The sequence below is a fragment of the Mangifera indica genome, chromosome 6 (assembly GCF_011075055.1).
Source record: "Mangifera indica cultivar Alphonso chromosome 6, CATAS_Mindica_2.1, whole genome shotgun sequence".
Classification (NCBI taxonomy): Eukaryota; Viridiplantae; Streptophyta; class Magnoliopsida; order Sapindales; family Anacardiaceae; genus Mangifera; species Mangifera indica.
The window spans coordinates 2,226,687-2,254,389 of record NC_058142.1 but is presented as its reverse complement, the minus strand read 5'-3'; the positions used below and the strand labels follow the sequence as shown (position 1 = coordinate 2,254,389).

General features: G+C 33.1%; 5 protein-coding genes and 1 non-coding gene across 9 annotated transcripts; all 6 read right to left on the bottom strand.

Annotated features, from left to right (window-relative positions):
- Nucleotides 1–645: 645 nt before the first annotated feature.
- Nucleotides 646–6,884, bottom strand: LOC123218797 (uncharacterized protein YNL011C). Of its 3 annotated transcripts, XM_044640427.1 has the most exons (13): nucleotides 6,500–6,882; nucleotides 6,296–6,428; nucleotides 6,051–6,147; nucleotides 5,752–5,795; nucleotides 5,142–5,298; nucleotides 4,853–4,924; nucleotides 4,375–4,458; nucleotides 3,952–4,053; nucleotides 2,709–2,756; nucleotides 2,315–2,440; nucleotides 1,484–1,576; nucleotides 1,167–1,378; nucleotides 646–1,043 (listed from the first exon to the last, which is right to left on the bottom strand). In XM_044640427.1, the coding sequence occupies exons 1-12, from the start codon at nucleotides 6,813–6,815 to the stop codon at nucleotides 1,250–1,252; spliced, it is 1,401 nt and encodes a 466-aa protein (XP_044496362.1). In that variant the 5' UTR covers nucleotides 6,816–6,882; the 3' UTR covers nucleotides 646–1,043; nucleotides 1,167–1,249. The 3 variants fall into 3 exon arrangements, with proteins under 3 accessions (XP_044496362.1, XP_044496363.1, XP_044496364.1); XM_044640428.1 differs by lacking the exon at nucleotides 3,952–4,053; XM_044640429.1 differs by lacking the exons at nucleotides 5,752–5,795; nucleotides 6,051–6,147 and having other exon boundaries at nucleotides 6,500–6,884.
- Nucleotides 6,885–8,201: 1,317 nt separating this feature from the next.
- On the bottom strand, nucleotides 8,202–10,915 carry LOC123218798 (MATH and LRR domain-containing protein PFE0570w-like). 2 transcript variants are annotated; one of them, XM_044640431.1, is made up of 5 exons: nucleotides 10,650–10,915; nucleotides 9,701–9,818; nucleotides 8,867–9,623; nucleotides 8,647–8,771; nucleotides 8,202–8,507 (listed from the first exon to the last, which is right to left on the bottom strand). In XM_044640431.1, the coding sequence occupies exons 2-5, from the start codon at nucleotides 9,791–9,793 to the stop codon at nucleotides 8,382–8,384; spliced, it is 1,101 nt and encodes a 366-aa protein (XP_044496366.1). In that variant the 5' UTR covers nucleotides 9,794–9,818; nucleotides 10,650–10,915; the 3' UTR covers nucleotides 8,202–8,381. The 2 variants fall into 2 exon arrangements, with proteins under 2 accessions (XP_044496366.1, XP_044496365.1); XM_044640430.1 differs by having other exon boundaries at nucleotides 8,647–8,777; nucleotides 10,650–10,908.
- A 321-nt stretch (nucleotides 10,916–11,236) lies between these two features.
- Nucleotides 11,237–13,693, bottom strand: LOC123218527 (U-box domain-containing protein 7-like). Its single transcript, XM_044639997.1, has 2 exons — nucleotides 13,241–13,693; nucleotides 11,237–12,335 (listed from the first exon to the last, which is right to left on the bottom strand). The coding sequence occupies exons 1-2, from the start codon at nucleotides 13,630–13,632 to the stop codon at nucleotides 11,483–11,485; spliced, it is 1,245 nt and encodes a 414-aa protein (XP_044495932.1). The 5' UTR covers nucleotides 13,633–13,693; the 3' UTR covers nucleotides 11,237–11,482.
- Nucleotides 13,694–16,897: 3,204 nt separating this feature from the next.
- On the bottom strand, nucleotides 16,898–16,968 carry TRNAG-GCC. Its single transcript has one exon. It is a non-coding gene; the product is annotated as a tRNA-Gly (tRNA).
- A 162-nt stretch (nucleotides 16,969–17,130) lies between these two features.
- LOC123218142 (ubiquitin-like modifier-activating enzyme atg7) lies at nucleotides 17,131–21,399 on the bottom strand. Its single transcript, XM_044639388.1, has 14 exons — nucleotides 21,124–21,399; nucleotides 20,669–20,886; nucleotides 20,313–20,504; nucleotides 20,157–20,211; nucleotides 19,975–20,069; nucleotides 19,632–19,821; nucleotides 19,411–19,516; nucleotides 19,191–19,335; nucleotides 18,958–19,116; nucleotides 18,673–18,861; nucleotides 18,297–18,497; nucleotides 18,096–18,211; nucleotides 17,811–17,970; nucleotides 17,131–17,465 (listed from the first exon to the last, which is right to left on the bottom strand). The coding sequence occupies exons 1-14, from the start codon at nucleotides 21,257–21,259 to the stop codon at nucleotides 17,292–17,294; spliced, it is 2,136 nt and encodes a 711-aa protein (XP_044495323.1). The 5' UTR covers nucleotides 21,260–21,399; the 3' UTR covers nucleotides 17,131–17,291.
- Nucleotides 21,400–22,878: 1,479 nt separating this feature from the next.
- Nucleotides 22,879–25,511, bottom strand: LOC123219486 (transcription factor bHLH106-like). Its single transcript, XM_044641473.1, has 2 exons — nucleotides 24,712–25,511; nucleotides 22,879–23,622 (listed from the first exon to the last, which is right to left on the bottom strand). The coding sequence occupies exons 1-2, from the start codon at nucleotides 25,027–25,029 to the stop codon at nucleotides 23,143–23,145; spliced, it is 798 nt and encodes a 265-aa protein (XP_044497408.1). The 5' UTR covers nucleotides 25,030–25,511; the 3' UTR covers nucleotides 22,879–23,142.
- Nucleotides 25,512–27,703: the final 2,192 nt, after the last annotated feature.

The window sequence follows — 27,703 nt, the reverse complement described above, 5'->3', positions numbered from 1 at the left end:
TTAGAAAAACGGTTCACAATTTAAAGTAAACTATATATATATATATATATATATATATATATATATATATATATGAAAAAAGATTTCTATAAGCAATTAAGCAATTAGGTGTAACATTTTTGTCAATATATTTTTTGTTAAGAGTAATACTACATGGGCCAATATATATATCCTTATATGTAATATCACATGATTATGTATTACTTTATTTTTAATTTAAAATCACTCAATCATATGATAATACATATAAATATATTCATATTTTTACACCCAAAATAAATACACATAATTTTATTGTTTTGTTTGTTCCTTTATATTCATATTCATTTTACATATTTCTTTCCTATTCTAGATAGCCCAATTATTATTTATTAAGTAATAAAATATTTGAAAGTGAATTATTCTTCCTAAGTTTAAACCATAATTTAAACAGTATCAAGCCTTTTTTATTCAATTTGATTTGATTTGAAATTTAAAATAATTTATTTTGATTTAAAATTTTTCTAAACCATTTTTTTAATTAGATTTTAAAAAAAATTTAAACAAAAATCAAACTGATCTGTACATGCATTTACTAGCTTATCTTTGGAAACATTGGAACGTCCAAGATTGATATAACCCGACAATAACTACATTCCGAAGAAAGGAACAAAGAAAATTTTCTAATAAAAATAAGGCTTATACATACAGTTAACCATGCCACATTTGGCTTATGATCTTTCTGTTTATCGCGCAAGTATAATTACAATAAAGGGTCAGTCTTCAAATTTCTCAGCACCACTGATTTGGAGTTGCAACAAATGGATCAGACGGCTATGCCAAAATATACAACAGCTATCTTTTCTCAGTGATCCAAAACTAAATTACGATTTTAGCATAGCAAATGAAAGCAACTGCAGATCTCCCGTACATCAGGACTTAAATGAGTAAGCCAGTTTTTTGCAATGTTAGTTGACCTCAGGTTTTCATTGACACAAACAATATTCCACATCTCCTTAAATTAAAGGTACTTGCTGGCCAACCGAACAAGTGGGAAAAGTCGCCTGTGAAAACGGAATAAGGTTGTATTTTAATAGGTAGGAAAAGAAATTTCAGACATTCAAATAATATAAACTAGCACAACAGATAAAGATTACCATTGAAGGTTAATTTGCTATAATTTGTACCTTGGAGGAATGGAGCCAACTGACTGATGACTTTGATGGTCATGTGAAAATTAGTTGGCTTCCTCCAGAATTTCAGTGCAATATCACTTTGTTCGAGCCTTTGTTGCATTTGTTCTCACGTAGTTAATTAACAAGTCAGCAATAGCTTGAATTAATGACTTAGGGTCAAATATCACACCCACTTTTGGATCGCGTCCAGAATCAACAACAATCTGCAAAAACACATTAATGCCCAAGTAAAACAGCTGTTTTCAAGCAAAGTGAACAATGTATTCAAAGTGTTGGATACCAATCAAAATGATTACAAGTATAAATACCACATCAAAGATTCCTTGGGAAGCCAGTTTTTGAATGTCCAAGGGAATCTCGCCATCTTTGGGCACCAAAATAGTGTTGATATACTGACTTGGCTGCACAGAATACTAACACAATAAGTGGCATACTTCTCTTTTTAAGATAATTTACCTTCTATTCACGTGATAAATTCACTAAAAGAGGAATTCGCAATGATGAACTCCATACAGTCAACTCAACACTTTAATATGGGACATTGGGATTTTGTCCTGGACTTTCATACAATATTTCCTGTTTCTTTCCAGAAATTGTACTATGCATCCTTCATGAAAACATAATTATTATATCATTTATAAAGACAGCCTCAGGAACCACCTAACCAGTATGCTGTCTTCAGTTTTTCTTTAAAGGAATAAATACTGAAAATCCTACACAATTGATTGAGTTCCCAAAAGTTGAAAGATCACTCCGTATTGCCTTAAGAAAGAGTAACAAGAGGCACTAGTGCAGATCAGTCATGATGACTATAATACAACTATAATGCATCTATTTTAAACTTAAAAATAAATGCAACATTCTAACCAGCATAAGATTTACATGGATGATATATCAATTTCTATGAATTTCATTACCTACCAATAATCTTGTTTAAACACCAATTCCAGCATTTTCCCATTGACAATCATGTATTAACCTTTACATACAATTTTGATAAATTGTGTGAAATGTATTAATTCTGAGATAAGTTTGGTTTTAAAACCCAAATTCATAAAATTCACCTATTATCTTCAGTTTCAATCAAAACCTATTCACTAGCCAAATATCTATAACAGCAGCTGCATCTCTATACTTACAGAGTTTTTGAGAGATTTATGAGGATTTCCATATGTTCGATTTAGAGCATCTGTGATGGCAGTTACAAAGCACGAAGCAGAAAAGCCACTTGTTTCTCGATCTTGTGAACCATTCAACAGAAGTACCTTATAAAGAAAGGATTTCAATCAACAAAACACAGCTATGTTAAAGCATACAACTCAAAACATTAGGTGTTAATGTCTAGATTTTCTATGAAAGTATCCAGAAATGAAAGCCTAGCCAAAAGATCCAAATTCCAATATTAGACATGGTCTGGAGGAAAATAATAGACTTCAATCAGGGAGCTCACAAGCAACGAAATACTTCTTCAACATAATACATTTTCTTATACTGCATCATAGGTGTCACATATCCGAGGAGGGAAAAGAGTACCTTAGGACAGGACCTTGAAGAAATTATCTCCCCAATGCCTAGTAATACCTAGTAATGAAGTGTAGCAGCAATGTAATTAGGCCTATTGTGTTTTGATTGAAACAAATAAAAAACATAGTTCTTAACTGTATGCTGTTAACAAATGAAATATCTAGTTAAGAAATATCAAAGAATCAAATGAAACCCAGTAATCAGTTTTTATAGGTTTTCAGGTTCTATCCTATCAGATCTAGATCCATAAAGTCTGTCAAGCTAATGTATAGGAAGAATAAGAGCACCTAAATTGAGAAATAGAATTTCATGTTTAAGATGGAAAGAAGATGCAATTGAAAGACAATAGAGAGAACCAACAGAGAATAGAGAACATGGAGGTAGAGCACTCTTTGGTGCTTGGCATAAAGAGAACAGTAAATTTAGCCACTAAGTTTCTATTATAATGTAGATATTAAAGAATAAGCCCCTTCCGCTGTCCAGCCAATCTTTGTCCTGCACCTACATACTAAACATCATAACTCTCATTAGAAAATAAAAACTGTGATTCAGAGATGAGGGTGCATTATCATATTATATCTTTTTAATTAACAGATATCCAAAGCAAGCACCCTAAAAGTCTTATTCCAATTGCATATTAGGTCATGTGCTTGCCAAAAACTATTGTGGCTTGATTTAACTTTCATCCTTCTAAATCCAGGAAACCATACTTCTCCAAGTGATTGGTTCAGCATGTTATCAGCTAAGCTCACAAAGATTATATTCATTAAAATCATTTCAAAGATGTTTACAGTGTACATTTCAGAATTCTCTCAACTCATATTCACCAGGATAAATTATTCTTCCAAACAAACTTCAATACATGCAGTTCCTAGAAAGATTACATATGGTAATTTCAGCAAAGCATGGCACTAGTATATACATAATAAAGTGATGCTGAGTGACATGAAAAACCACTAAGATAGGACATTTCTACCAAGACCAGAGAGAGAGAGAATGTAATAATTAATAAAATAAGATTACTGATTAACATAATTAGCAGACACCAAATTACATGTTATGATCAAGCTAACTACAAAAGCAAAGCTGAACAGAAGGTCCACGTAAAACAACACACATTACTACAGGATGAAAAAATTTTGATAATAAACCAAATGTCAGCAGAATCATCTATATCTCAAGAAAACTAGAAATTGTGTTACCATATTACAAAACCTAATTGCAATATGTTCATGAACTGCCGAAAACATACCAACGATGGGCAGATGGAAGTGAAGAGAGATCCCATAGCATAAACAATACAGTTCACACTATTCAACTGATCCAGGACAGTTGGGTTTGCTGTAGGGAACACCTGATCAGTCAGAACCCTAAACTTTATCATAAGTTCCAGCTATCAAGACAATGCATGTGAGTCATAAATATATCCCTGAGCAATTATTGAACAAATAAAGCTTGATGTAAAACCATTACCAAAACGGCTTTCATTTTCCCACCTTCCTTTCGCCCAAAAAAAAAATCACATTATATACAGAGCAGTAATAGAGAATGAGGCCACAAGTACATTGAACATCATAAAAACTATAAAACAAAGAATATAAAAGAAAAAATTGTTGCTACATATATTATCTCTTGTGCTACATCCAAGAACCAAGAAAAACAAAAGAAAAATCACCTCATGCAACAAATTTCTGCCCTCACTAGACATGTAAAACACCCGCTTTATTCTTGAAGGAAGTTCAGGAACAGCAGATCTTTCCTAATCATTAGAAAACAGCATCCAAATGAATAAAAAAAACTTTTACGACAACTCTGCCAGGAAAGAATATCAACAAAAAGAGAAACAAACCAACATCTCATTTGTCAAATAACTTAAAGTACAATTCATTACAACTGAGTTAAAAGAACAAACAGAAGGTTTTATAATTCCTAATTTCTGAACCAAAATTGATAAGAATTATTCCTTCCTTCATAATTACCACCAGCATAATGTGACATAATGAAAGTCACCATTAATGCTACACCACCACCACAGGGCTAAATTATATTTTATCTTTACATGTAAACGTTCTTAATTATCAGTAATCCAATAATAAGAATTTTGTCAAAAAAATAACGAGCATTGTAGACTTCCAATATGTATGATGGCAGACCTTTTTTACAGGCTCCATGGACCCATTGGTTGGGTGAGAAATCTCATTCTGGCCCCTTATTACCATCCCATCCTAAAGGAAATGGAACAAACAAACTTAGGAAAGCAAAAGTAACAAAAATGACAAAAAATAAAAATCCCATTCTAACATTTGAAATTATCTTTAAAATAGAAACTGAAAATGCAGATTTACCCAAAAAAAAAAAATAATAGCTTGTGAATTGTTTGTGATGGTAAGTATGGGCCATTAGACAAAATATGCATGCCAAAACATTAACTGATAATCATACCCAAAGTTCACAACCTAATGTCAGTCTGTCATTGGTGGAGATGACTGGGAGGACCTGACTTTCTGAGGGAATATCTGAAACACGTGAAAACAAAAATATTGCAGCATCTAAAGACTGAAAAAATATGCGTGCTCCTGCAAAGAAAAAATTCCCAATGCTGCAAAAACGATGGGTGTCAGACAACTTGGGATAAATTCAGATAACATGCAGATCATTTTGTAAAATGAACAACGGTCATGATAACTTTATATCGCTATACCCCCTGAGTGACATTTTGCATGTTGAGTATCCACACATGACATGCTAGATCTACATCATTAGTTGTCCCCAGATCCATTATCTAGAAGTGTATCCATGGCTTCTAATACAAATTTCTCTTGACACATTACTAATTGCCCAAGCATTCCTCAACTAACCCTCTATGGGCACGAATATTGATGCTAATGCCCTGAAATGCATAAACTAATATGACCACTATGAATGTGCGATAGGAAGCCACCATTACAATTTTAGAAGAGAGCAACTAAAGAATCCCAAAAGTAAAGTATGCTCCCATACAACCACAAAACAGAAACAATACCATGATATGACAGACAGTAGCACAACCTACCTGCCATTACTGAAACAAAATAATTCACTGGGACGTCGGAGGATCTGTATCAAGATAATATGTTGACCATCAAACTAAGCACTCGAAAAATTCCACAAAGCATTTAATAATTCATGAATGTAGAAATGAAGAAGAAAAACAAGTAACATCTAGAAACAAAATGTACTTCCTTACGAAGTGTGAGTATCACGTGTAAACCACAATTGATAAAGATAACACTTCCTTATTACCATAATTGATTGCCTTTTAGCTAATAAGTATCACTACTTACACTATCTAATCAGTATACAGACCCATACCTCATTCTGAAAATAAGCAAGAAAAGCTCGAATGGTTTCCCTATAAGGTCTTGACACTCCATTCCAAAGGGAATGTTCTCCTTCCACAATATCATACCTGCCAAATTCTTAACTCGTTGAAAACACAACACCCCCATGATTCCTAGTATATCCTACCAGGTGAATTACGCAATTAATATCCTAAGATAAATTTAATAGCTTTTACCATATGTTATTTCAAATGTTAAAAAGGTTTAACAGCTTACCATTCTGATTTGGCTTGTTGCGGATCAAGTGGTAAACGATGACCAAGCAACCTGCGAACCGCAAGCGCCTCTGAAGTACTCTCGTCTGACAACCTCAAACACCTCGACCGTATATCGCCGACAGCCGGACCACCTTATAAAAGCATTGAAAGAATTAAATTGAATATGTTTTTGATCTATTAACTTTATATATATTTAATTTACCAAGTACGCGAACAATTTCAGCAGTGCTTCCACCGTCGTCAGAAACGGGAAGAACGTGAGCAACACGTGTGGTAAACCTCTTAAGTTCTTCTACAACGCCGTTAAAGGCAGTACCGCCAGAGAACACGAGCAGAGAAGGCTGAATAGGATTTGGATTTGGCTTTGAATTAGAATTAGAGAGGCAATGGCAATGAAAAGCAGACATTGAGAGAGATTTTCTACGAGGAAAATAAAAATTATGAAAAAGAAGAAGAGGCGATGCAGTAATGATGCTAGTGTTGCAACAGAATGAGGGACCCAATAAACTCTCCGCCATTACAGCGCATCCGATACTCGCTCGTTCATTTTCCTTCGCTTCGTTTTGCTTTCACTTACTGAAAACCGAAATCTTCTGCTGTTGGTTGGGCTGTCCACCTCAGCTTGGGCTCTTTTTTCTGCACTCCAGGGCCTGGCTATCGTTCCATATTATTTGTAGCCCCGCCCACAAGTTTACTTAAATCTTAGTATTTTTGAAACTCAAAATTACTCAACGTAAAGTAGATGGACTAAATAGCATTTCTTTATTTTCATATATTGATACCTGAACTAGAGCCTGTCACTGGACCGGTCACTGGACCGGGTCGGATGGCTCCAACGCGAACCACCAAGCCTAGTGATCAGACTGGGCTAACCAAAAACAATACATAAGATCCACGATCCAATTCTATGTACATATGGTCAGGTTTTAAACAAGTTCATCCGTTAATTTTATATTAAAACTATTATTTAATTTTTAATATTATAATTATTATTTAATAATTATATGAACAATAATTAGTCAAACTAGACCGACCAGCAAGTTTGATGCCTAAACCCAAGGTTCAATCCTCATGTCTGATAGAGATGACAGAAAGGGAATTCCCTGATAGGAACAGGATTGAGAATAAAAAAAATCCCCACAATCGCGAACAGGGATAGGGATAAAAAAAATCTCCATAATCGGGAAAGAACCGGAAAATGGGAATACATGTATCCCCTCCTTGCCCCACGCCGCCCCTTCCCCTCCCCGCCCCCATCTTCATCCCTATCTCTTTATATTAATATATTTATTTAAAATACTAATATATTTTTTATAGTTTTAAATTATTTATATTTTTCAAATTTATTTAAGGTTTTGTTATATATATTAAAGTAGTTAATATATTATATTTGTGATATTTAAAATAGTAGGTTAATTTTAATTTTATTTAATATATTTATATTATGTTTAAAAGATAAAAAAAAAAATTTTTTTTTTACAGATACGGGGAGAAGATTTTTTTCCCGTGGGGATAAAAAGGGAATGGAGAAGAGATTTTTCTTTGCGGGGAGAGAACAAAAAATCATTCTCATCCCCGTAATGAGGACGGGCCAGGAGACGGGACGGGGACCGGGATTGAGATCCCCTCCCTATTGCCATCCTAATGTCTGACATGATGTACCATAATATCAAACTCTGTCCTTCTAAATTGAACTATTTTTTCATACTTTGAATAGGGCTATAGGCCAATCTGACCTATTTGTCATGTTTACCTAAAGCTTACCTTATTTCTTAGGGCTCTGACGATTGCAATTTTGAACGACTAAAAAAATAACATTTAGCCACGATTTTGACACATCACAAACTAGCATACATAAAAATACAAGCGAGGGGGTGGTGGGGATCCGACCATCCACAACAATGTGAAAATTCTCCATTGTATCTTATAAACTTTAGAGAAAATATTTTGCTACAATGATATTAATTTGAATTTTTCACTTAAACATACAACTGAAATGATAACAATCTATGAATTATTTTTATATATTTTATCAAAATTTATCACAAACCATACTTGCTTATTTCATAGGCTCAATAATTCATCTAAACAATCACCCATTCTGAATCACAAAATTCATCCTCTGGTATTTCAACCATTGGTCCGAACAGCTTTATTGTCTTCTCTTTTCTCAGTCCCAACATCCCCTCTTCCTCATTCTTTCCAATCATCTGCGCATTACAACCAATTTAATGCAACACCGAACGAAAATAATAATTAACAAAACTATATACATCCAGTTTTGAGTACTTAAAACTCAGTGCATATAGCATTACTAAAAAATAATAATCATCAAAAGAGAGATTTTACCTCAAACTCAGTTTCGTCTGTCATGTCGCTATTTTCATCAATTTTCATGGATTCAAAAGAATCAATAGTTTCTATGTCCAGCTCAGTATGATCATTATCCAGGATGGCTTCTGCAATGGACTCATCTGCAACTATATTGAATGCACATAATGGATAGCTAAATCCCAACAGAATTAATTAAATTTAAGTGAAAAAGGCTTCATTTGAATGAATGACTGACCAGGTGACACTGTTGTCGATGCATTAGCAGGGGTGACTTCAACATCAAGACCCTTTTTCTTGGCAAAATGTTCCTCCACAATCATCCTTGTTTTCCCACAGACCCTACTATCAGCATTCTGCTGTAAAGATGAATTGTGCTGAGCTTCATCAGTAGGTTCTACTGAGGCTGAGTGGATAAGATTATGAAAATCAAGCAACACCTTCGTACAACCTTTATTATAGACAGTGTTTGAAGCATCAGAGACCAGAACATCGAAGTCATGAAATCTGTAATAAAGTGCCTCTTCTCCTGCATCCTCCTCAGAGATATATTTATCGGTCTCTATCTCTGCAGTTTCATATGTCTCTTCATCTATATCCTTGTATTCATCAGCATCTATCTCTGAAGCATCATCTGCCTCTTCCTCTGTATCTTCCTCAGAGTAATCATCATCAATATCTGTCTCAGGAGCATCATCTTCCACATCCTCCATATCCTCCTCATAGTGGTCTTCATCAGTATCCATCTCTGAAGTATAAGCAACAAGATAATCAATGTCCTGAGCCACCACTTTCTTTGTCTCCTCCTCATGGTGGATTTCGTTAACACGGAGTTTCGAAGCATCAGAGACTAGAATATCAATTCCATCATCAGCTGCCTCTTCCAATACTACATCTTCTGACAACTGAGCAGGTTGATCAAGCACCATATCCCAACAAAAGTTAACAACATTGGCACCAATTGTCTGCACATTGTTTTCAACAATTCTCATCTCCTGTCAAGAATAAAATCAATGTCGTGAGAGATTAAAAACAAAAATAAAAAAGAAAGTTAAAAGCGATAAAACAATACCTCCCGCACAGCAACATCAACTTCTAAGTACAAATCTTCCAACTTCTGAAACATGTTTACAGCCCATGAAATATTTTCACCTCCATCATCCATGATGAACAAAATCAACCGGACATTGCTGCCAGATAGATGCAAAAGAAAATTGTTACTGCTTTCCCCCAAATCTCAACAGTTATTAACAGCTACATCATTCCAGCTTGTTCAAAAAGTTAAACCTCATGAAAAATAGTACCAAAAAGAGATTATACAGCAGCAGATTAGAACTTAATGGATGCATAATAACCAAGCAATAGAAATTTAAGAAGCATTATGACAAACATTGTCCCATGATAACTCCATAACCACCCCAAAACTGTTCTCCTTCAATGCCCATCAAGTCCATGTATGAAATTTTAAAAAACATGTGAACAACCATGACACAGCCGCTTTTCGCATACAAAACTTCACAAATTATTTGGCCCAGTTTTAATAACAAATTCAGCAATCGAAAGAAAAAGAAAAGCAACACTCACATATTCAAAGGAACATGGATCAAAGTTTATACTTCTGAATCATCAATGTAAGCTAACAAGACTAATAGAAAGAAAACTAAATTATATATAAAAAACCCAGAATTTGAACGTGCTTAATTTTGAAGTTCTGGCAACTAAACAGTTTGGGAAACTACTTAAAAGGAAAAAAATCGCCAAATTTTAAACTTTCTACAGAATATAGCAAAGAATTTAAGGGCGATTTAAAAGGAAAGAAAATTCCATACCACACTCCATATGGGTCTTTGTAAAGCAGCATTGATCAGAAGTTTAACATAACAAAGTCCCAAATTTTCACAATATCAACGAAGCCAAAACTTTAATGTGTTAATGATCATCAATGTAAACAAGGAAAATAAGACCAAATTACAAACCAACAAACAAATCTTTAAACGCAGAAGCTAAAAACGAAACCTTACAAGTTGCATTCAAGCGGAAGCCAAAACCTTGAAAATTCTGAAAGTTCGAACAAAATCTTAGAACTTTGATGGCCGCTTTTTATTTGCTCAGCATATTTGGGTTTGACTGTTCACCAAGTTGGAATCAAAATGAGATTTTCTTTGCTATTTATATTTGTTCCATGATAATTAACTAAAAGAATCCAACTATAAATATATATGGCCGATATGATCAATATCTACAAAGAGAAGGTTATTCTCTTTTTAGAATGTCTTGATATTTTCTTTAATCATTAATCAAGACATTGAATCTGAATTGATATTTACACATTTAAAATTACATACGAAAAAATTCCTAAATAGAGAAAAGACGAAAGAAATAAATATAGAAGTGTTAAGAAGTGTACAAACTTATTCATAAAACATAATATAACAAAATCTTATTAAAGATTTTAAAGTGAGAGGAAAAATAAATGATCACAAACGATATCTTAATTTATACAAATAAATTTATAAAATATATATAATTTTATACGTTAGATTCTGAAATATAGTTCTACTATTTAAATACACTAGTTTTTCTAATTAGACCCAGTCCAATAATTTGATGCTTGCAATTGTATTTTATTTTTATTGAGCAATGCTATGTGATTGCATCTAATCACATAAAAGAAACCTTATCCATATAGTCAATTATACAGTCAAAACTGGTTGTGGATGGTTTTATTTTCCCTATCACTAAGACTTTTTGGTGTTTATTGTTTCGTGATGTACAATTGTCATGTCATTGTCATCAGCTTCTTCTGCAGAAGAAAATGCCCAATGGATGATATGTTTCTGTGGTTCAAACTCTTTTAGTAAGGCAAGCTCTTAGAACTTGTGCTTATAACCAGGGACTTGAGTTTGGAAGAATCATCAGCAGCAACATTGGCTCTTCTGGTTATCATCTCCATGTTCTTATGAAGACTTTGTTTCACCAAATTCTTCATCAATTTCTTTCCCTCTTCTGCCTCTCTCGGATTCACAGGTGACCCCATTGCGATTCTCCCTGTTTGTGGCCCAGAATGAGGTCCCATCTTCGCCTGCCTTTCGTCTTTAAACCATTGTAACAATTTCAGTGCTCTCTTCTGCGCCAGAGGGCTCCCCAATAAAGCCAATTCAAGAATGACATGAACAATTCCTGACTTTGCCATTTTGTCTCGCTGTGCTGAACTTTGATGGGCTAAAATCATCAAAATATAAGCCGAGGATTCTTGACATTTCGGCTTCTCTTCCCATGTCAAAATCTCAATTAAACTGTCCGGAACAAGATGACTGTCTTCCAAAGCCTTCTTTCCCATTGATGTTACCACCAAATTCCCAAGCGTTGCAAGTGATTTCTCTGACAGTTCCTTCACTGAACAAAGCTTCAACAGAGTGTTTACCACTCCATTAGAGACCAAAGGCCCTGCATTTTCCAACACCGCAGATAGATTGTACAATGTACCAATACACAACTGTTTAGTCCCAAGGCTTGATTCTGATTCAAGAATCCCAACCAGAAACGGCACCATTTCAGGTGACGATAAGGGAAATTGTTTATATGCCAATGAAGATAATAACAGAATCAATTCTGCAAATTCACGCAATGTTGATTCATCAACTACATCAACATTCATCTTCGGTAGCTTTGTTAAGATTCCTGCCTCCACCATCAGGGCCTTGTTCCTAAAGTAACAACAAAACAAAAAATCAGGAACTCTTTCAAGTTAACAATGACTTCTAAAATCCCAAATGAATGATCAAGAACAATTATTTTCCATAATTGTATACAGGACCCTCTTGTATTAAACAATAAGCTACCCAAAACTGACCAACCAACCATTAAAATAAAGAGCTTAATGGACAAACAAGTCATTGAGATTCCAAGATTTTGATCTGTGTTGATCATGTGGGATCTGATCAACTAAAGTATTTCTTAAGAACTGTAATTAACATAACAGAATTGTCCCTCCGAATCCTCCAACCACAAGGCTTCTTAGTGGACATTTAACGCAGCCTGCGCTCTACAGATTCAAGGCCATGCATTTTATCTTTATTATTTGTATAGTGTGTTGGGCAATCTGATTTCTTTATTCCAGAAATTTTCTACCTTTTCTTTAGAATATTGCGGTGAGAAATAGGCCAAACTACAAACGCCCAACTAAATAAATCCAACGAAATGACAACCACACAAGTCATATGTTAAAAGTCATAAATCGCTGGTGAAAGGCTCCACTAAAGTTACTTTATAAATTAAAAATGTTTTAATTCTTCTGTATAAAATTTTCCCATTTCATTATCAAGAAAATCGTGCCAACATACATTATATCTATTTGTTTTTACAATCAATTTGATCAACGAACTTGTTTCTTTTCATCAACTGTCTCGAGAATTTCACATATTTTAAAGCTGATAAATTAACCAGCAGCAGCCCCAGAAACAACGTTTTTCTTCTGTTTTAATGTTATTATTATCATCCTTTCATGCAAAATATTTTCTTATGATGAGTAAATTAAACTGAAAATTCTACAATTTTGTGATTTTGATGTTAATATGGGTGTTAAGGGAAAATTTAAATAATTAATACTTACGTGTAGGTTCCATCGGCGAGCTCGATCAAAGCCTGAACCGCTGCCCGGCGACGGCCAACAACCTCGGAGGCCACCATGGAGACCAGCACATGAATAACTCCAAGCTCGGCCATCAACCTTTTAATCTTCACATCTTCTTTAGCAATTCTCTGTATCTCCAAGGCAGCCATCTCCTTCTCTTCCCAGCTCCCAAAGTGAAGCCTTTTCACTGACCTTTGTAACACCACAGAAGAAGAATCCGCAACTTGAATTACTTCTTGATTGATCGTCTTGGATGCTGCAGATATATTAATATTATCCACATGATTGGAGCCTGTGCATCGCTTGCGAGCAGCTTTGGATTGCAGGAAATGACGAATACAAGAAAATAATTGAAGCTTTATGCGAGCCATGTTTCAGAGAGATCAAGACTGTTTAAGGGAATGGTTCCTTTATATAATACTAGGTTTAATTTACATAATAATAATCTTAAAAAATTAAAAAAAAAAAATTCTTGACTTTTGTGAGAGCAAGAGAAAGAGAGAGAAGCACATGCAGAAGAACAGTGTTGTCTTTATTAATTTACCTATAATTCCGACAATGACCAAGTTAATTACCAAAACAATGTAATTAAGACAACTAATTAGTGGTTATTAATTAAGACAAGACCACTAATTGTTGATTAAAGAGTTGTATTAAATGTTAAGCAAATTGTGGGATTCAAAGAGCATCGACCTCGATAATCTCCTAAGATTTTGTTACACGTGGCACACATGCAGCACAATGGATATTTTAAGAATTTTTTTTTTTACAAGAAACCTGTCCAAATTGGATTGTCCGGCTAAATTAATTATATTAAGTTGAATAAATTTTGAATTTATTTATTAATCTTATAATTATTAAATTAAATTAATTAAAAATATTATTTTAATATATTATCAAGAAATTGAAATTAAAATTTTATTTGCCATTATCCAAACTAAAATTATGATCAACAAAGGGTGGGCTAGAATAACGTGATCCAAATTAAAATTATGTTAATTATATAATTATTTTATAACTACATGCTTAGAATGAGGATGGACAAAGATGAAACAGCGTACCAATGTGACAATTTCCATTCTTATAACAAATTAAGGCCATGGTAATATAATTTCTAGTAAAGCATTGAAATGCTTACCAAATTTTAATGCACATAAATGACAAGATTAATTAATTAGGTTTTGGCACAAAGAGGCCAATTTATTAACCCGAACTCAGTGATCATGAGATCGGTCATTAAATTTAGAATTTATTTTGTTTGATGTAATTGATTCTAATTCAATATGATAATCGAGTTTGAATAAAATTCTTTGAGAAGAAAAAAAAAAAAGAAAATCAAAGTTTTAGTCAATAATGTAATCGGGAAGATTAGGTTTGTTAGTGCAGCACTTGAGGGTACCAAAATTGACCTCTCAATTTGCCAAAATTAAGTTGAAAAGAAAATATTGGTGGAATTGCAATATTTATATTTTTTATTGTGAGGCGTCTTCCACTACAAAGTTTTATGATTTATCCACATATATTTATAAATCTGGAAAATGAGATTAATTCAGCCTTGTGGATTACGTAGTAGCAAATGGGCATTGTTATATGTATTTAATTTTGAATATTTAATTAAATATATAGATAATATATTATTATTTAATTAAATATAACTTTATCTTAATTTAAAATTATTCAATTATATAATAATATATTATCTAAATACTAAATTAAATACTTAAAGCTTGTTTTATTGATAATAAATTTTGGTGGAGAGAACCCATAAATTTGTTCTTAAATGAGATGTAACACAATTCAAATAGAAGTTTCTTATGAATGATCAATTAATGTCTTTTATAAACAATTTAGGTTGATGACGACTTGTTATAACATTTTCCTTTCTAGCTCAAAGTCTTAGAATATATAGATGTAAAAGCACTTCTCGGTTTGGGTCCATGAAAGGCTAATCAAAGTAAAATTGTCCACGACATGAAACTTTCAATGCAATATTTATCTCAAGTAGCTTTACTTTCCGAAACAAAGTTGGATTTGTGGTTCCCAAATATCTTCAAAAGACTTTGTATATTTTAATTCAAAAGTTTCAAGCCATAGTATTATAGAACTTTTGATTCAAGTTTACAGATGGGGCTAGCTAGTACATTTTGCATTAAGCTTTGAAGATTGACTTGACTGAGTTGGTGGTTTTTTAGAGATATATTTGTAGATAAGATCTAAAACCCACATTCTTGAAGCCACACAAGCCATAAAAATTTTTGCAGAAGATAAAAAATCTCACAAAAAGGAGGCAAAATCCCTGGTAATGCCTTGCGGTATGCCACATGGCCAACAATTCCTACGTGTGCAATATGAAATATCAAGAATGGAATTCAGAATAAAAATGGAAACAACAATGTTATATTCATCCAGTTTTGGAGTATCAAATTAAATATTTAAATAATATGTGATTAAATGTTATTTTATCTTTAATTAAAGATCATTCAATCATATAATGACACATTATCTGAGTACTTAATTAAGTATTTAAAACTGGATGCATATAGTTTTAATGAAATGGAAACAACATTGAACAAAGGTGGATGAAAGAAGTAGTAGAGATAAGTACTAGTGTTAATGTCCACACTAACAAATGCGTTAGGAGATGACAAGGCAAGTTATTGGATAAGTGTTTTTTTTAGCCACAAAGAGCATTGATTATGATGGGTTTGAGACATTTTTGAACAAAAAGTGCAAAACCCACTTGATTCTTGAAATTGGAAAGGTTATCAGACTATGTGCACAAACTGTTGCTTTTCCTGCCGTTGTGAAGTGAAACTTCTGATAAAGTTGAAATTTGTATATATGGATAGCATGTGTTTCAACTTTCTAAGGCAAATGAGTTTCCTTGTACCTACCAGGCTTAAGTTCGACTTGTTAATTATTTGCCATGACCAGAGATTTGCCTGATGCTTGTTGAAATTTACATGGTCAGCTTGCTCCACTACAAGTCCTTGCTACTTATGAGATTTGCGAATAGCAAAGTATGTTGCTCCCCATTAGTACTTAATTGCTTTGGTGTTATCAATTCAGAAGAAAACGCAGAGAGAGAAAAATATACTCAATTGTAAATGAAATTCAAAGTCTTGCTCTGTCAACTGCAAAGTCTTCTGCAGAAGGTCATCTTACATGGTCAGCTTGCTCCACTACAAGTTTGCGAATAGCAAAGCAGGTTGTTCCCCATTAGTACTTAATTGCCTTGTTATTTCAAAATCAACAGAAAACGCAGAGAGAAAGAAGAAGATACTCAATTGTAAATGAAATTCAAAGTCTTGCTCTTTCAACTGCCAAGTCTTCTGCAGGCTGTCATCTCATTATCATGTTAAGTCAAAAGGAAACTTAAAAAAGAGGTAAGTGGGAGAAGCTGCAAAATGCAGGGCCTACAGTGATTGTCGTGTTGTGACCGAAGACTTTAATTGTTGCGATATTATAATGCTCTTTTTCAAAGAGACGACAGGACTTTCACCGTGAAGAATAAATTAGTGCAGGAGCTGTGTCTCTCTTAAGTCTTCTAGGCCCTGGAAGCCTAATCGCATAAAAGCACAATCAGTAAGAAACAGAAACGCACTTGAATAATGACTTTAAAAACGTTAAAATTCATGCACCAGCCGGGAATCGAACCCGGGTCTGTACCGTGGCAGGGTACTATTCTACCACTAGACCACTGGTGCTTTTTGCTGTGAGACTTTTTGTTGATATAATAAAAAATAAGAATGTATTGAAGTTTAAACTGCCTTAAACAATAGATTATAAGTGAAATATTTGGCTGAATCTTTCAAGTTGGCAGCTCTTATGCACGAGCTAGGCTGTTCCATCTCTCGTATTACTGTATCTGGATGGAAAACATAATGAAATAATTAAATTTATAAAAGCAGTACAAGTACCAATTCATGAAACTAAAGCTGAAAATATACAATAATTTGGACATTTATTTGAATTAGTTTTGTACATTTGTTAAAGCTACTGAAAAATATGCAACTCAGAAAGGAACTTGTCAGATTTCAGCAAAATCATCATCATCAACATCTGTTTCATTGTCCCAGTCTAGATTAAAAGAATTAGCTGATTTCTTCAACTCTGTTAGTCCAGTCAGATCCTCCAGATAGGTAGGATGGTTAATTGCTTGGAGTAGGAACTCTGTTCCTCTTTTCTGAAATTCAGATACCACCTGAAAAATTTATCCTCATCATAATTAAGTACTGAATTCAGGAATATTGATTAAGAAAAGAAAAAGAAAAAGAAAGTTTAAAAATAAGAACCACAAAAGTATTATAACCTCGTGCCAAAAGAAAACTCAAAACATTTCGAAACTGTAATTTGGCAGGTTTATCATGAAATGGAAGCTTTTACTAAAACTAACTCATCTTCCATGGTAAAGTAGATGAGATAAAGGGAAAACCTACAAACACATCATGCCTAAAAGCAGTCAAGCTTTTAACTTGGCTAAACAGTATTTCCGCAAATTTAAATAAAATTCGTATTCCATCCAAGATTGGAGAGTTTCAATACTTACAGTGCTGCAACAAGCTGTGCAACTATTTGAAGAGTAACCGACTAGTGTCATCTGAGAAAACTGTGAAAGGGAACCCCTAATTTGGTGGGGCAAAATTCCAAGAGGTTGTTCACTGCTTCCACTACTGCTGGAATTTGCAAAATCAGCTTCGGCATAAATCCTGTACACCACGATGTCATATCAAACAAATAAAGGAAGCTAAATGAGACATATTTAGCTCAACCATTGCAAGTATAAAAATTCTTCCAGAAGTAATAAAAGTTTATTGAGTTTTCAAAGTTTTACCCATCAGGATGATGGAGGACACCGACTAACAGTTCAACAGCTAGTGCAGAAGCAATAGGAGCAAGTCCTGGACGTGTAACTGTACATTGCTGGTCCAGAGTGCGGTTAGCAGTTGACTGTATAGACAGTGTAAGAGTTATTACTGAGGTCAATACAGCCATAACAACTAAAGGATAAAGTTTTCCAAATCTAGAATGTTACATCAGTTGGAGCAACCACGTCATTGCAAAAGTAACAGCCCAATCTCTGCCTTCCATCTTTATTATTTAAGCCAAGGTTACCCATATCAGCAGATAAAGCATTTCCAGGTTCAGATTTTACATCATGGTTAGAGCTGAAGGGACCAGGTCCATGGCGCATGACTAAGAAGCTGTCAAACCCAAGAGCTGCAGTTATTGTGATCTGCAAAAAGACAAATTCCAAATGAATAAGCAAATACTAACATGACAAATAAACAATATCTAATTAAACTATGTGGTGTTAGTAAACAAATACAAATGGCCAATGTGTCAAGCCTAAGGCAAAAAATGAAGTGCAAAGTATCAACATTTCTACCAAGAACACCGAGTAGATTGACCTTGTTATTGTTGGCACAAAGCAGTGTAGGAAGCCATCGACTTTCCCTTGTATCAGTCAATAAGAAAATCACATCATGAGAAAGAATCAAATCATTTAAGTGTCCACAGTCATCAAGCAAACTACCCTCTTCTCGGCTAACTTCTGGATGTCCAGGCATTGGTATAGCCATAACAACACCTTCTGCTTCCTGAAAAAGGAATGACACATCAGATGCAAGAGAGAAAGTGAACATGATATTTCTGGATGAGCCTTGACTATAGAGGCCTCAGGTAAAACCAATTACCACTGCTGGAAATATTCGCTGCAGACTTTTCACTGCTGCAGTTGCTTTAAAATCACCACCATTCTGGCAGTCCTCCATAGTATACAGAGACTGCCTCAATGGATTAGACATTGCCACCTTTCCATTGTCAAGTAGTGTAATTTTTCGGACACCCCAAGCCTGAAAATTACATTTTCTTTAGCACACAAAGGAAGAATAAAATAGTTATAATTACAAATTTTCTGAATGCTCACCATAAGCATACGGGCAACTTGACATCCAAGTGTACCTGCTCCAAGGAGAAGACACTTAATAGAAGATAAGATGTTTAGATTCAGAGATGGCAGCTGGCGCCATCTCATTAATTTCAGATTTAAATCTGCTGCAGAGATTGCCAATCTGGAAAGGTAACTCAATCAATATACAATAGACTGAAAGCATTATGAACTGTAAATTACAATGCAGACAACATACCTAGTCGGATCCATGGACTTAGCAAGGCTAATACACCTAGAAACTTTCCTTTGTTTGTTAAGTTCCCATCCCACAACATTAGGCACACACTGATGATTCCTCCAACCTAAGTGGATATTGACAGTTAATCAGATGATCTAGTGCACAAAATAGATTCAAACTGTTTAAGAGATGAACTATCAACCAGAAAAAAAACTGTTACCCAATTTCTACCGCTCTACCTTGTGGAACTGTAATCAAAGCTTCACCAACAAGGGATAGACCCAGATCTGCAAAACCACGATTCTCTCTATAGCAGAAAAAACGAACTGAGTTGAGGTTCCATCTTGAAAAAATAAGAGCAAGAAAGTTGCGAAGAGGCCAACCAGGATTATTTTGTAGATGACATGGGTCATAGAAACCAAATAGCAACTGCAAATAGCAAATGAAGTAGCTTTCAGAAAAAGGACCATCTATTATATTCTGATGAACTGTCCTAATTCTGATAACACCATAATACCACTCTACATAAGCACAAAACAGTCAACTCTTTTCTAAAGAACTTTAGGCTCTATGGAGGCAAACCTTTTGACCATCATTCTGGCAGGCTTCGCAATCCTTTAGATGCCAAATAGTAGCATTTGAATTCAAGTCAATTCTGACAAGAAAAAATGGCTCATCTGCAGCAGAATCATATGATGAGGATTTCCTATATAATAATTTAAGTGAAAAAAAAGAAAGAACATAAATGATGAAAGACAATATACCAGCTGTTGCGCTTGAATTACGCCATTCATTACAAGCTGCTCTAACTGCTTCAGCCTACATGTTGCAGAGAAAATCAAAACATTGAAAGAGTAACATTAGTCTAGACATTTAAGAGTCAAGACCTTATTTCCTGAAAGAATCACAAATCTGATTACCTCTTGAGAGCTAAACCATTGTGAAGCTGGCATCAACTCAACCAGGGTTGCTGGAGGATTAAGCACGAGAGCAGGGAATGCAACTGCATAGTGAAAATTCCACTTCTTCAAGTCTGCAAATGAGATAAGCACAAACCTCGATAACACTGCACTGTCATCTATAGCTTTTCCAGAGTGAATATCCTCCCAAATCTAAGTATCAACAATATTAAACTTGTCATGCCAGAAAAATCAAGTAAAGTAATTAAAATTAATGCTTAAATCCCTACTCAAATCACAAAACTAAAGACAACCCACAGAAATAATAGTAAAAACACATGAATGCAATTGAGGAAAAAACCCATTAAACGAGTTACCTTTCTTGCTTCTTCTTTTAGCACCTTTTCTCTATCAATGGCACGGAAACTTTCCAGAGTATTTGTGTTGTATAAGGTACCCGGGACAGAGCATCTATTACGATTCCCAGAACTTGTTGCTCTCACTGATGACTCCCCATCCGAATCGGATGGTAGAGATTCCATCAAAAGAGTTAAATGATTGGAAACTTGGGAATGCGAGCAAGGAGCATAGAAACCTGCAAATATCAGCTATAACTTAAGTTACACAATCAGCCAAAAATAAGACACAAAAATAACTAATTCAGGAGACCGAAAATGGACATTATCAAAACAACTATATATGAAACAAAAGCCAATCGACAATACAAAATAAAGCAGCTGAGCCCCAGTTGATTGGACGAAAACTAAAACTTAATAGAAATAAAACAGATTCCTTAATTTCTAATTCAATCAAAAGGATCAAGATAAAGTACCGGTTACGGGAATGGGCGAGTCGTCGATGCCAAGCTTGTTGAGCTTCAAAGAAGACAATTTGTGCCAGAAACCCTCGTCGATGGCGCTCTGAAACGCTGCGAATTGAAGTATAGATCCTTCTTGCTGCTTAGCCATAATCGTCCTCTAGCTTGCTTCGTCGTCTTCAAAGTAAATTGAGTTTATTTTAATTTGAACAACGTGGTGTCGTGATTCGTGTACCGTTAGCTGCCGTCTTTGAGTTTCACCAGCATAAAGGCCAAAAGACTTGGTCCAGCCCAAAGTACAGTGAAACCCCAGTGATCCCCTCCCATTTCCTTAAATCTAAATATCTACTTATAAATAAAATTTTATTAAAAAATTTAAATAAAATTACTTGTAAAACTATTATTTAATAAAAAAATTTTTAACATAAAATTAATTATTTTCTCTTTCTAATTTTAAAAATTAATAATTTCACCCTTACATAAAGCTATTCAAATTTTGAAAAGTAATATTTTTCCCCTAAATATAGTTTTTTCTTCCTCTCCATTCTAGCCACAATCTCCGACCATCAGTGACAACATTTTTAACCCTAATGTGTAGAGAAAAGTCTTGTCATCTCTTCCTACATCATGATATCGTTTGGACAATGAAGGCATGATCATCTAGATGACACTTTCGTCAATCAAACGAAACATCATCTAGATGAAGTATCAATGAGTGACTTTTTGTCTACACGACGACACATTTAGAAGATTTGTCTAGACTTCGTCGTCTAGACAAAAATCATATAGATTTCTAGATAATTTTTGTCAATCTATGATCGAAGAGGAGAGAGAGAGATAAGATGAAAGGGATGACAATTGACAATCAAAGACGGTAGATCATCATAGGAGAAAAGAGGAAAAAACTCTAGAGAAAAAAACTCTAGGGGAAAAATTGTTATTTTTTAAATTTTGAAGGAAACTTTGGGGGGAAATTGTGAGTTTTTAATTTGAGGGGGAAAATGAGATAAAAGTTTACTTTTTTAAATTGTGTTTGTTAAATGACAATTTTACTACTAACTTTAACTGAAGTTTTTAATAAAATTTATTTTATAAGTAGGTATTTAGATTTTTAAATTAAAATATTAAAGTTTGAGTTTTTATTATATCTTGGGTGGGAATAAGTCTTTTTGGCCCCAGCATAAATTCTCAAAGGTTTATAAAATGACAATGTTATCTTGATGTTTTAAAAAATAACAATTTACCCAAGAGAAAGATGAATTTGACATTACCCTTCTTACCACTTCTATTCCATGATATAGATACAATTTTCCCTTATAATTCTAAACAATAAAATTATGTGTACGCAATTTTAATAAATAATTTAGATATACAGATAATATATTATAATATAATTAAATAATTTTAAATTAAAAATAAAAAAACATCTAATAATATAATAACACATCATCTGTGTATCTAAATTATATATAAAAAATATATACATATAACATTTTTCAATTCTAAAAGGCCAAATAACTACCTCCCACCTATAGTTTGTTAAAATGATAAACTTTTATCTTTAAATTTTAAAAAATCATATTTATACGCATCATCAATTTTTGTGAGTGAATCCGTTTAATTTTCTTATAAATGACAAATGTACGTTTATATAAAAATATAAAATTACCATTAACACTTAATTTAAATGTCAAAACTGTCTTTTTTTATATTGACCGGAATTCGAGCTAAGTTGTTTAGGTATAGATGCATTAAGTATCCCATTGGAAATTAAAGGGAACTTACCAATCTTCAACTGATTCCATTACACAGAAATATAACACAGCAGTATGATGATCAATAGTAGTGTTGACCACCATTTTACAGTCTCTGCAGAACAACTTAACCTGTTACCAGTTATTCAAAGTTATGAAATACAAGTTCATCTAAATGAAACAGTAAATTCCTGCTAGTTGCCACATATATAAATACACAAACACAATATATAGATTATGCGCAATGTCAAACTATTAAACACCAACAAGATCGAAGCTCTCAGGACAATGAGCTTGAGGAATCGAAAAAAGAGATCCTCTGCCTCTTGTTTGGAAGCGTTGTTCTCGGTGAGTATTCTGGCGATGGAGATGCTTTGTCTAGGACCGAAGTCAGGGCCTGGTGAACAGCATTGGCTAGAAATTGGGAGGTCTCAGGATTATTAACATTCCCTTCTTTGCAGCTGGTGAAAACAAAAGCATTCTTCAACCGGCCCCCTAATGTTGATATTTCCACATTGACTATTTTCAGTGGGAGAGCATCAAGAGCTTGTTTTAGATCAGACAGAAGCTCAGGCCGGTAGTCACAACAGATCGATGCCTTGAACAAGAAAGTTCCATCTCCTGCAGCTTCATTATGGGGTTCAACTTTCACTTCATCATCATCCATTGGAATGAGATAGCCTTTGCTGGCTTCAGTGGCATTCTTCTTTAGCTCTTTCACTTGGTTTATTACTTCAGCAAGCAAGGTGGCCTTGTCCATCTGTGACACCAAATTAATCAACCCATCAGGACTCAAATTATACCATTAACATGGTAGCTAAGAGCCAGAGACCAACTGCAGAAAATTACTAACATGAAACCATTGAATTAACACTCACCGCTGCAAGTATATATTGATATGTATTTGGGATTCTTTCAATAACTATATTGAAAAACCACACAGGCTGTGTATTCAAACACTCAAATGGTTTCTATTTTGTACACTAATAATGCACGAAATCTTTTTTTTTTTTTCTGGGTTCTTTTTGTCTCCACAGTTTCACTTACCTTAACAGTGGATAGATTCAAACATGTTGACCTCCTTCTCTTTTATTTTTGAAAACTTCTAAAATTTTTCAATCCAGATATATCCTGTACACAATCTTGAATGAGTGATTTTGAAACAAGGAACCAGAGTTCACTCATTCAGGATCATTAATATCCACCCCATAATTAATTAATGCTCATACAAACACAACACAGATTCAGTAAAATCAGTAATATGCTGGTTTCCATTAAGCTAATCTAATATAATTACCAGATAATGAGTTTTTTTACTGTGTGGAAGTAAATATATTTCCCAGCTGACCTTTGTATCTTCCAAAATCACAGTTGACTAAAATAATATGCACTAAAAAGTTAAGAAGAAAATGCTGTTTTTGTCTAACCTCAAAAACTTCAATTTTCTTCTGCAAATCAGAAGGAAATTTCATGTCATAAATCAAGCTGGAGCCTCTGATAACATCATAAGAGAATCTGAATTCATTTGAGCATGGAAAACAATACTAAAATAGCACAAGAATCAAGAATCCCTTTGTTTATAACCAGAAAGCTATGTCAATATGGTTAAAATTTAATGAAAATTCAACTAAAATATTAAATTTACTGCTTTGTTTGTCTCCTGCAAAATGAAGTCCTCTACAAAATAGGTCAATAATATTCATAAGGTACTGGTTCTATATGTTCAAAGAACCCAGATCAAAAGCTAATTAACACCTAATAAACCCCTTCAATTTAATTAACAAACATGCTAAAACAAAATTAAGTAATAAATAACATAAACTAAACTAACACTGCAAAAATTAATTACCTTTCCATGGCAAGGGACAAGACCGCGAAGTGTATCAAGATGAGCATTGATCCTCTCTCTTCTTCTCCTCTCAGCTTCACTATGACTTTTCAAAGCAGCCATAGCTTTAGACTCAGATAGTTCTTTCTTTCCCACTTTCGTAGGAGCCTTGACGAGCTCTCCTTTCTCACTATCCAATACCAAAGACTGGGACTGAGTCTGAGGCTGAGACAAGGATCCACCTCGCAGAACTCCATTAAAACCACCTAAAAATGGATCGTATATTTTACCAAAACCAGACCCAAATGAAGAATTTGCATTAAAATAATACGCAGCCATTAGAAATACTGTTTTCGAAAGAGTTGTTTAGAGCCGGATATGCAAAAGAAGAGAAGACCAGGGGGACGACTGGTTGGAGCAAACCAAAAAGAGAGTTTTTGAGTAGGAAAGTTTTGCTGGTTACAAACTTTGATGTTATTGGTAAATCTTCCTCTTCTTCTTGTGTTGATAATATTTTCCATTACGTAAAAAACAAGGCTTGAAGGAGTTTGAGAAAGATCAATCAGAAAACATCCACATTTTCTTCTTGATGGTCTTGAATTCTTCCATCACGTTTCTAGTTCTCTCTTTGTAAAACGTGAGATTCTTGGTGTTCAAAGAAAGACAGATATTCTTCGGTTTGAGAGTTTGATGAATATTTGAGGGAATCAAGAACCTTTCAATGAATATTCACGGTAAAAGAGACAAGATTAGTGGTCAAAAAAATTGGACTTCACAGAAGAGATCTTTGAAGAAGATGATCAAGACTTCTCTTCAAAAGATTGGTGATACACCTTTGTGTCTCACAATGTTGCATTTTATATAGACCTTATTTTCAACAATTACATTATAAATATTTCAACATATAAATTATATTCTTAATTTGTTTTATGTTATAATGTTATTGTTTATTAAATCACATTTAATAACCATTTTCTCTTAATAAATATATTTTAATATCATTAACCCAGTTTGATTAAGATATCTCACATCTACAAGAGACATAGAAAATCATATAATTTGTTGTATGAAAATAAATCATATAAAAATATAAGAATAAAACTATGTATACAAACAAATCTTATTAATTTATTCATACAACTTGATATGACAATAAATAATTGGATACAAGGGCAAACCTAAGGGGGGTTAAGGAGGGTTACCTAGCCCCTCTTAGTTTGAAACATTTGAGTTACCTTATTTGTATGAAAATTGAGTATTTTAATACCTTTTAATCTTGAAAAAAATTATTAGTTAAATATATTTAAAATATCAAAATAACTTCTAAAATTTTACATTAACCCTTTTTACATTTAATCGTTTCTTAATTAACCATTTATATTATTATTTTTATTTTTGGGTTTGTCACTGATTGAATAATGTGATTATTTATTTTGTTTTTCACTTCAAAATAATTTAATCACATGTTACCACATTAGGATATTTGATTGTATAAATAAATTATTAAAATTTATTTATATATACAATATTACTTAGAACATAATACATCTTTGTTCGAGTAAGTGTTGAAGCCTATACAAATGAAATTTTAGGTCAAAGGATTAACAATAATGCATTTCATCATATAAACCAATGTAGAATTATGATGTTGACAATCACCAATTAGACCTTAATTAGTTGACAAAAGCCAATAACTCAATAAATATGAAGTCAAATAATAAATTTTATTGAATCTGAAAATGTCAAATATATATATTAGGTGGGGTTTTGGTTACACTAGTGGTGAAAGCTACATTTGCCTACCAAAATAATATTAAAAATGAGATACCCATATTGGCATAGACATGGTCACTTTAACATATTGATTTCAATATTGAATTTATTAATCTGACCAATTTTGTTTATGCAAATTTTATGTATAACTTATATATATAGTGGGTAATTAAATTCAAAAAGTATATATATTATGTTAATGGTGACCTAATTGCTTACATTATCATTCTTAATAATAATTTACATAAAAAATGGTTTAAATGGAGTCATATTTCATCACAAAATTGGAATGGCCCCTCAATCGTATCAATAAAGCTTTGAACTGAGTTAGTCAATACTCGTGTGTTATCTATTTACAGAAATTTTCAATTTTAAATGTTTCATTTTAATATTGATGTAATCCAAAAAAGAGATTAAGGCTAAAAAAATAATCTTGTGAAGATAGTCAATACTTGTATGTGATATGGGAAAAAAGACTTTCTAATTTAGGAGGTACCATTTCAATATTACTGAAAGCAAAAAAAAGAGATAAAAGTAAAATTATGATAGGTAATATTATACGTATCTATTAAGGGTTAGAAAAATCGATGAAATATTAAAATTTTCAAATTAAAGATTTGGGTTTGAGCTTTTACCACGTTTATGAGCAATTAATATATTTTTATGTATATCATCATATAATTGGGTATTATACATCAAGTGGGTACACATAATTTTATTAAAATTTAATCTCATGAAAATTCATGAAAGTAATTAATTAATTTGGTAGAATTTCTAGATATTGCACCAAAAACATTGGAATATACTAATTACATATTAGTCGAAATTCATAACCGTTTTGTTTCGTTGAATTTATTTATGATAAAATTATATATATATATTTTTGAATACATGATGATAAAATATTTATGTATCTAATTATATATTAAGATAAATTAATATACAATTATATAATGTGCCGCAATCATATGTTAACAAATTGTATGTTTAGGTTCCCTACTTTCTTAGAGCCACAAAATTCCGGATGAATATCGATTTGGAAATCTCAACTCCACTCCATTTTTAAGCAATAACATAATTTGATGTCTTCTCAAAGAGGGCCAAAGGGCCAAAATATAAATAAATAAATAAATAAATAAATATATATATATATATATATATATATATATATATATATATATATATATATTTATTTATTTATTTATTTAGAGGTCAAGAAAAGCTGCGTCTCAATCACTTT

Excerpts from the sequence above, each read along its gene's own strand:
- LOC123218798 (XM_044640430.1), bottom strand. The coding sequence starts at position 9,793 with ATGGATGATGGAGGTGAAAATATTTCATGGGCTGTAAACATGTTTCAG. Across the intron at positions 9,624-9,700 it reads TTGATGTTGCTGTGCGGGAG|GAGATGAGAATTGTTGAAAA; the intron begins GTATTGTTTTAT and ends TATTCTTGACAG. Across the intron at positions 8,508-8,646 it reads CAGACGAAACTGAGTTTGAG|ATGATTGGAAAGAATGAGGA; the intron begins GTAAAATCTCTC and ends TGTAATGCGCAG.
- LOC123218527 (XM_044639997.1), bottom strand. The coding sequence starts at position 13,632 with ATGGCTCGCATAAAGCTTCAATTATTTTCTTGTATTCGTCATTTCCTG. Across the intron at positions 12,336-13,240 it reads CTCGCCGATGGAACCTACAC|GAACAAGGCCCTGATGGTGG; the intron begins GTAAGTATTAAT and ends TTGTTACTTTAG.
- LOC123218797 (XM_044640427.1), bottom strand. The coding sequence starts at position 6,815 with ATGGCGGAGAGTTTATTGGGTCCCTCATTCTGTTGCAACACTAGCATC. Across the intron at positions 6,148-6,295 it reads CAACAAGCCAAATCAGAATG|GTATGATATTGTGGAAGGAG; the intron begins GTAAGCTGTTAA and ends AGAATTTGGCAG. Across the intron at positions 5,796-6,050 it reads TTGCTTATTTTCAGAATGAG|ATCCTCCGACGTCCCAGTGA; the intron begins GTATGGGTCTGT and ends ATCTTGATACAG.
- LOC123218142 (XM_044639388.1), bottom strand. The coding sequence starts at position 21,259 with ATGGCTAAGCAGCAAGAAGGATCTATACTTCAATTCGCAGCGTTTCAG. Across the intron at positions 19,117-19,190 it reads AAGTTGCCCGTATGCTTATG|GCTTGGGGTGTCCGAAAAAT; the intron begins GTGAGCATTCAG and ends TGTAATTTTCAG. Across the intron at positions 18,212-18,296 it reads ACGTGGTTGCTCCAACTGAT|TCAACTGCTAACCGCACTCT; the intron begins GTAACATTCTAG and ends CTGTCTATACAG.
- LOC123219486 (XM_044641473.1), bottom strand. The coding sequence starts at position 25,029 with ATGGCTGCGTATTATTTTAATGCAAATTCTTCATTTGGGTCTGGTTTT. Across the intron at positions 23,623-24,711 it reads TTGTCCCTTGCCATGGAAAG|ATGGACAAGGCCACCTTGCT; the intron begins GTAATTAATTTT and ends TTGGTGTCACAG.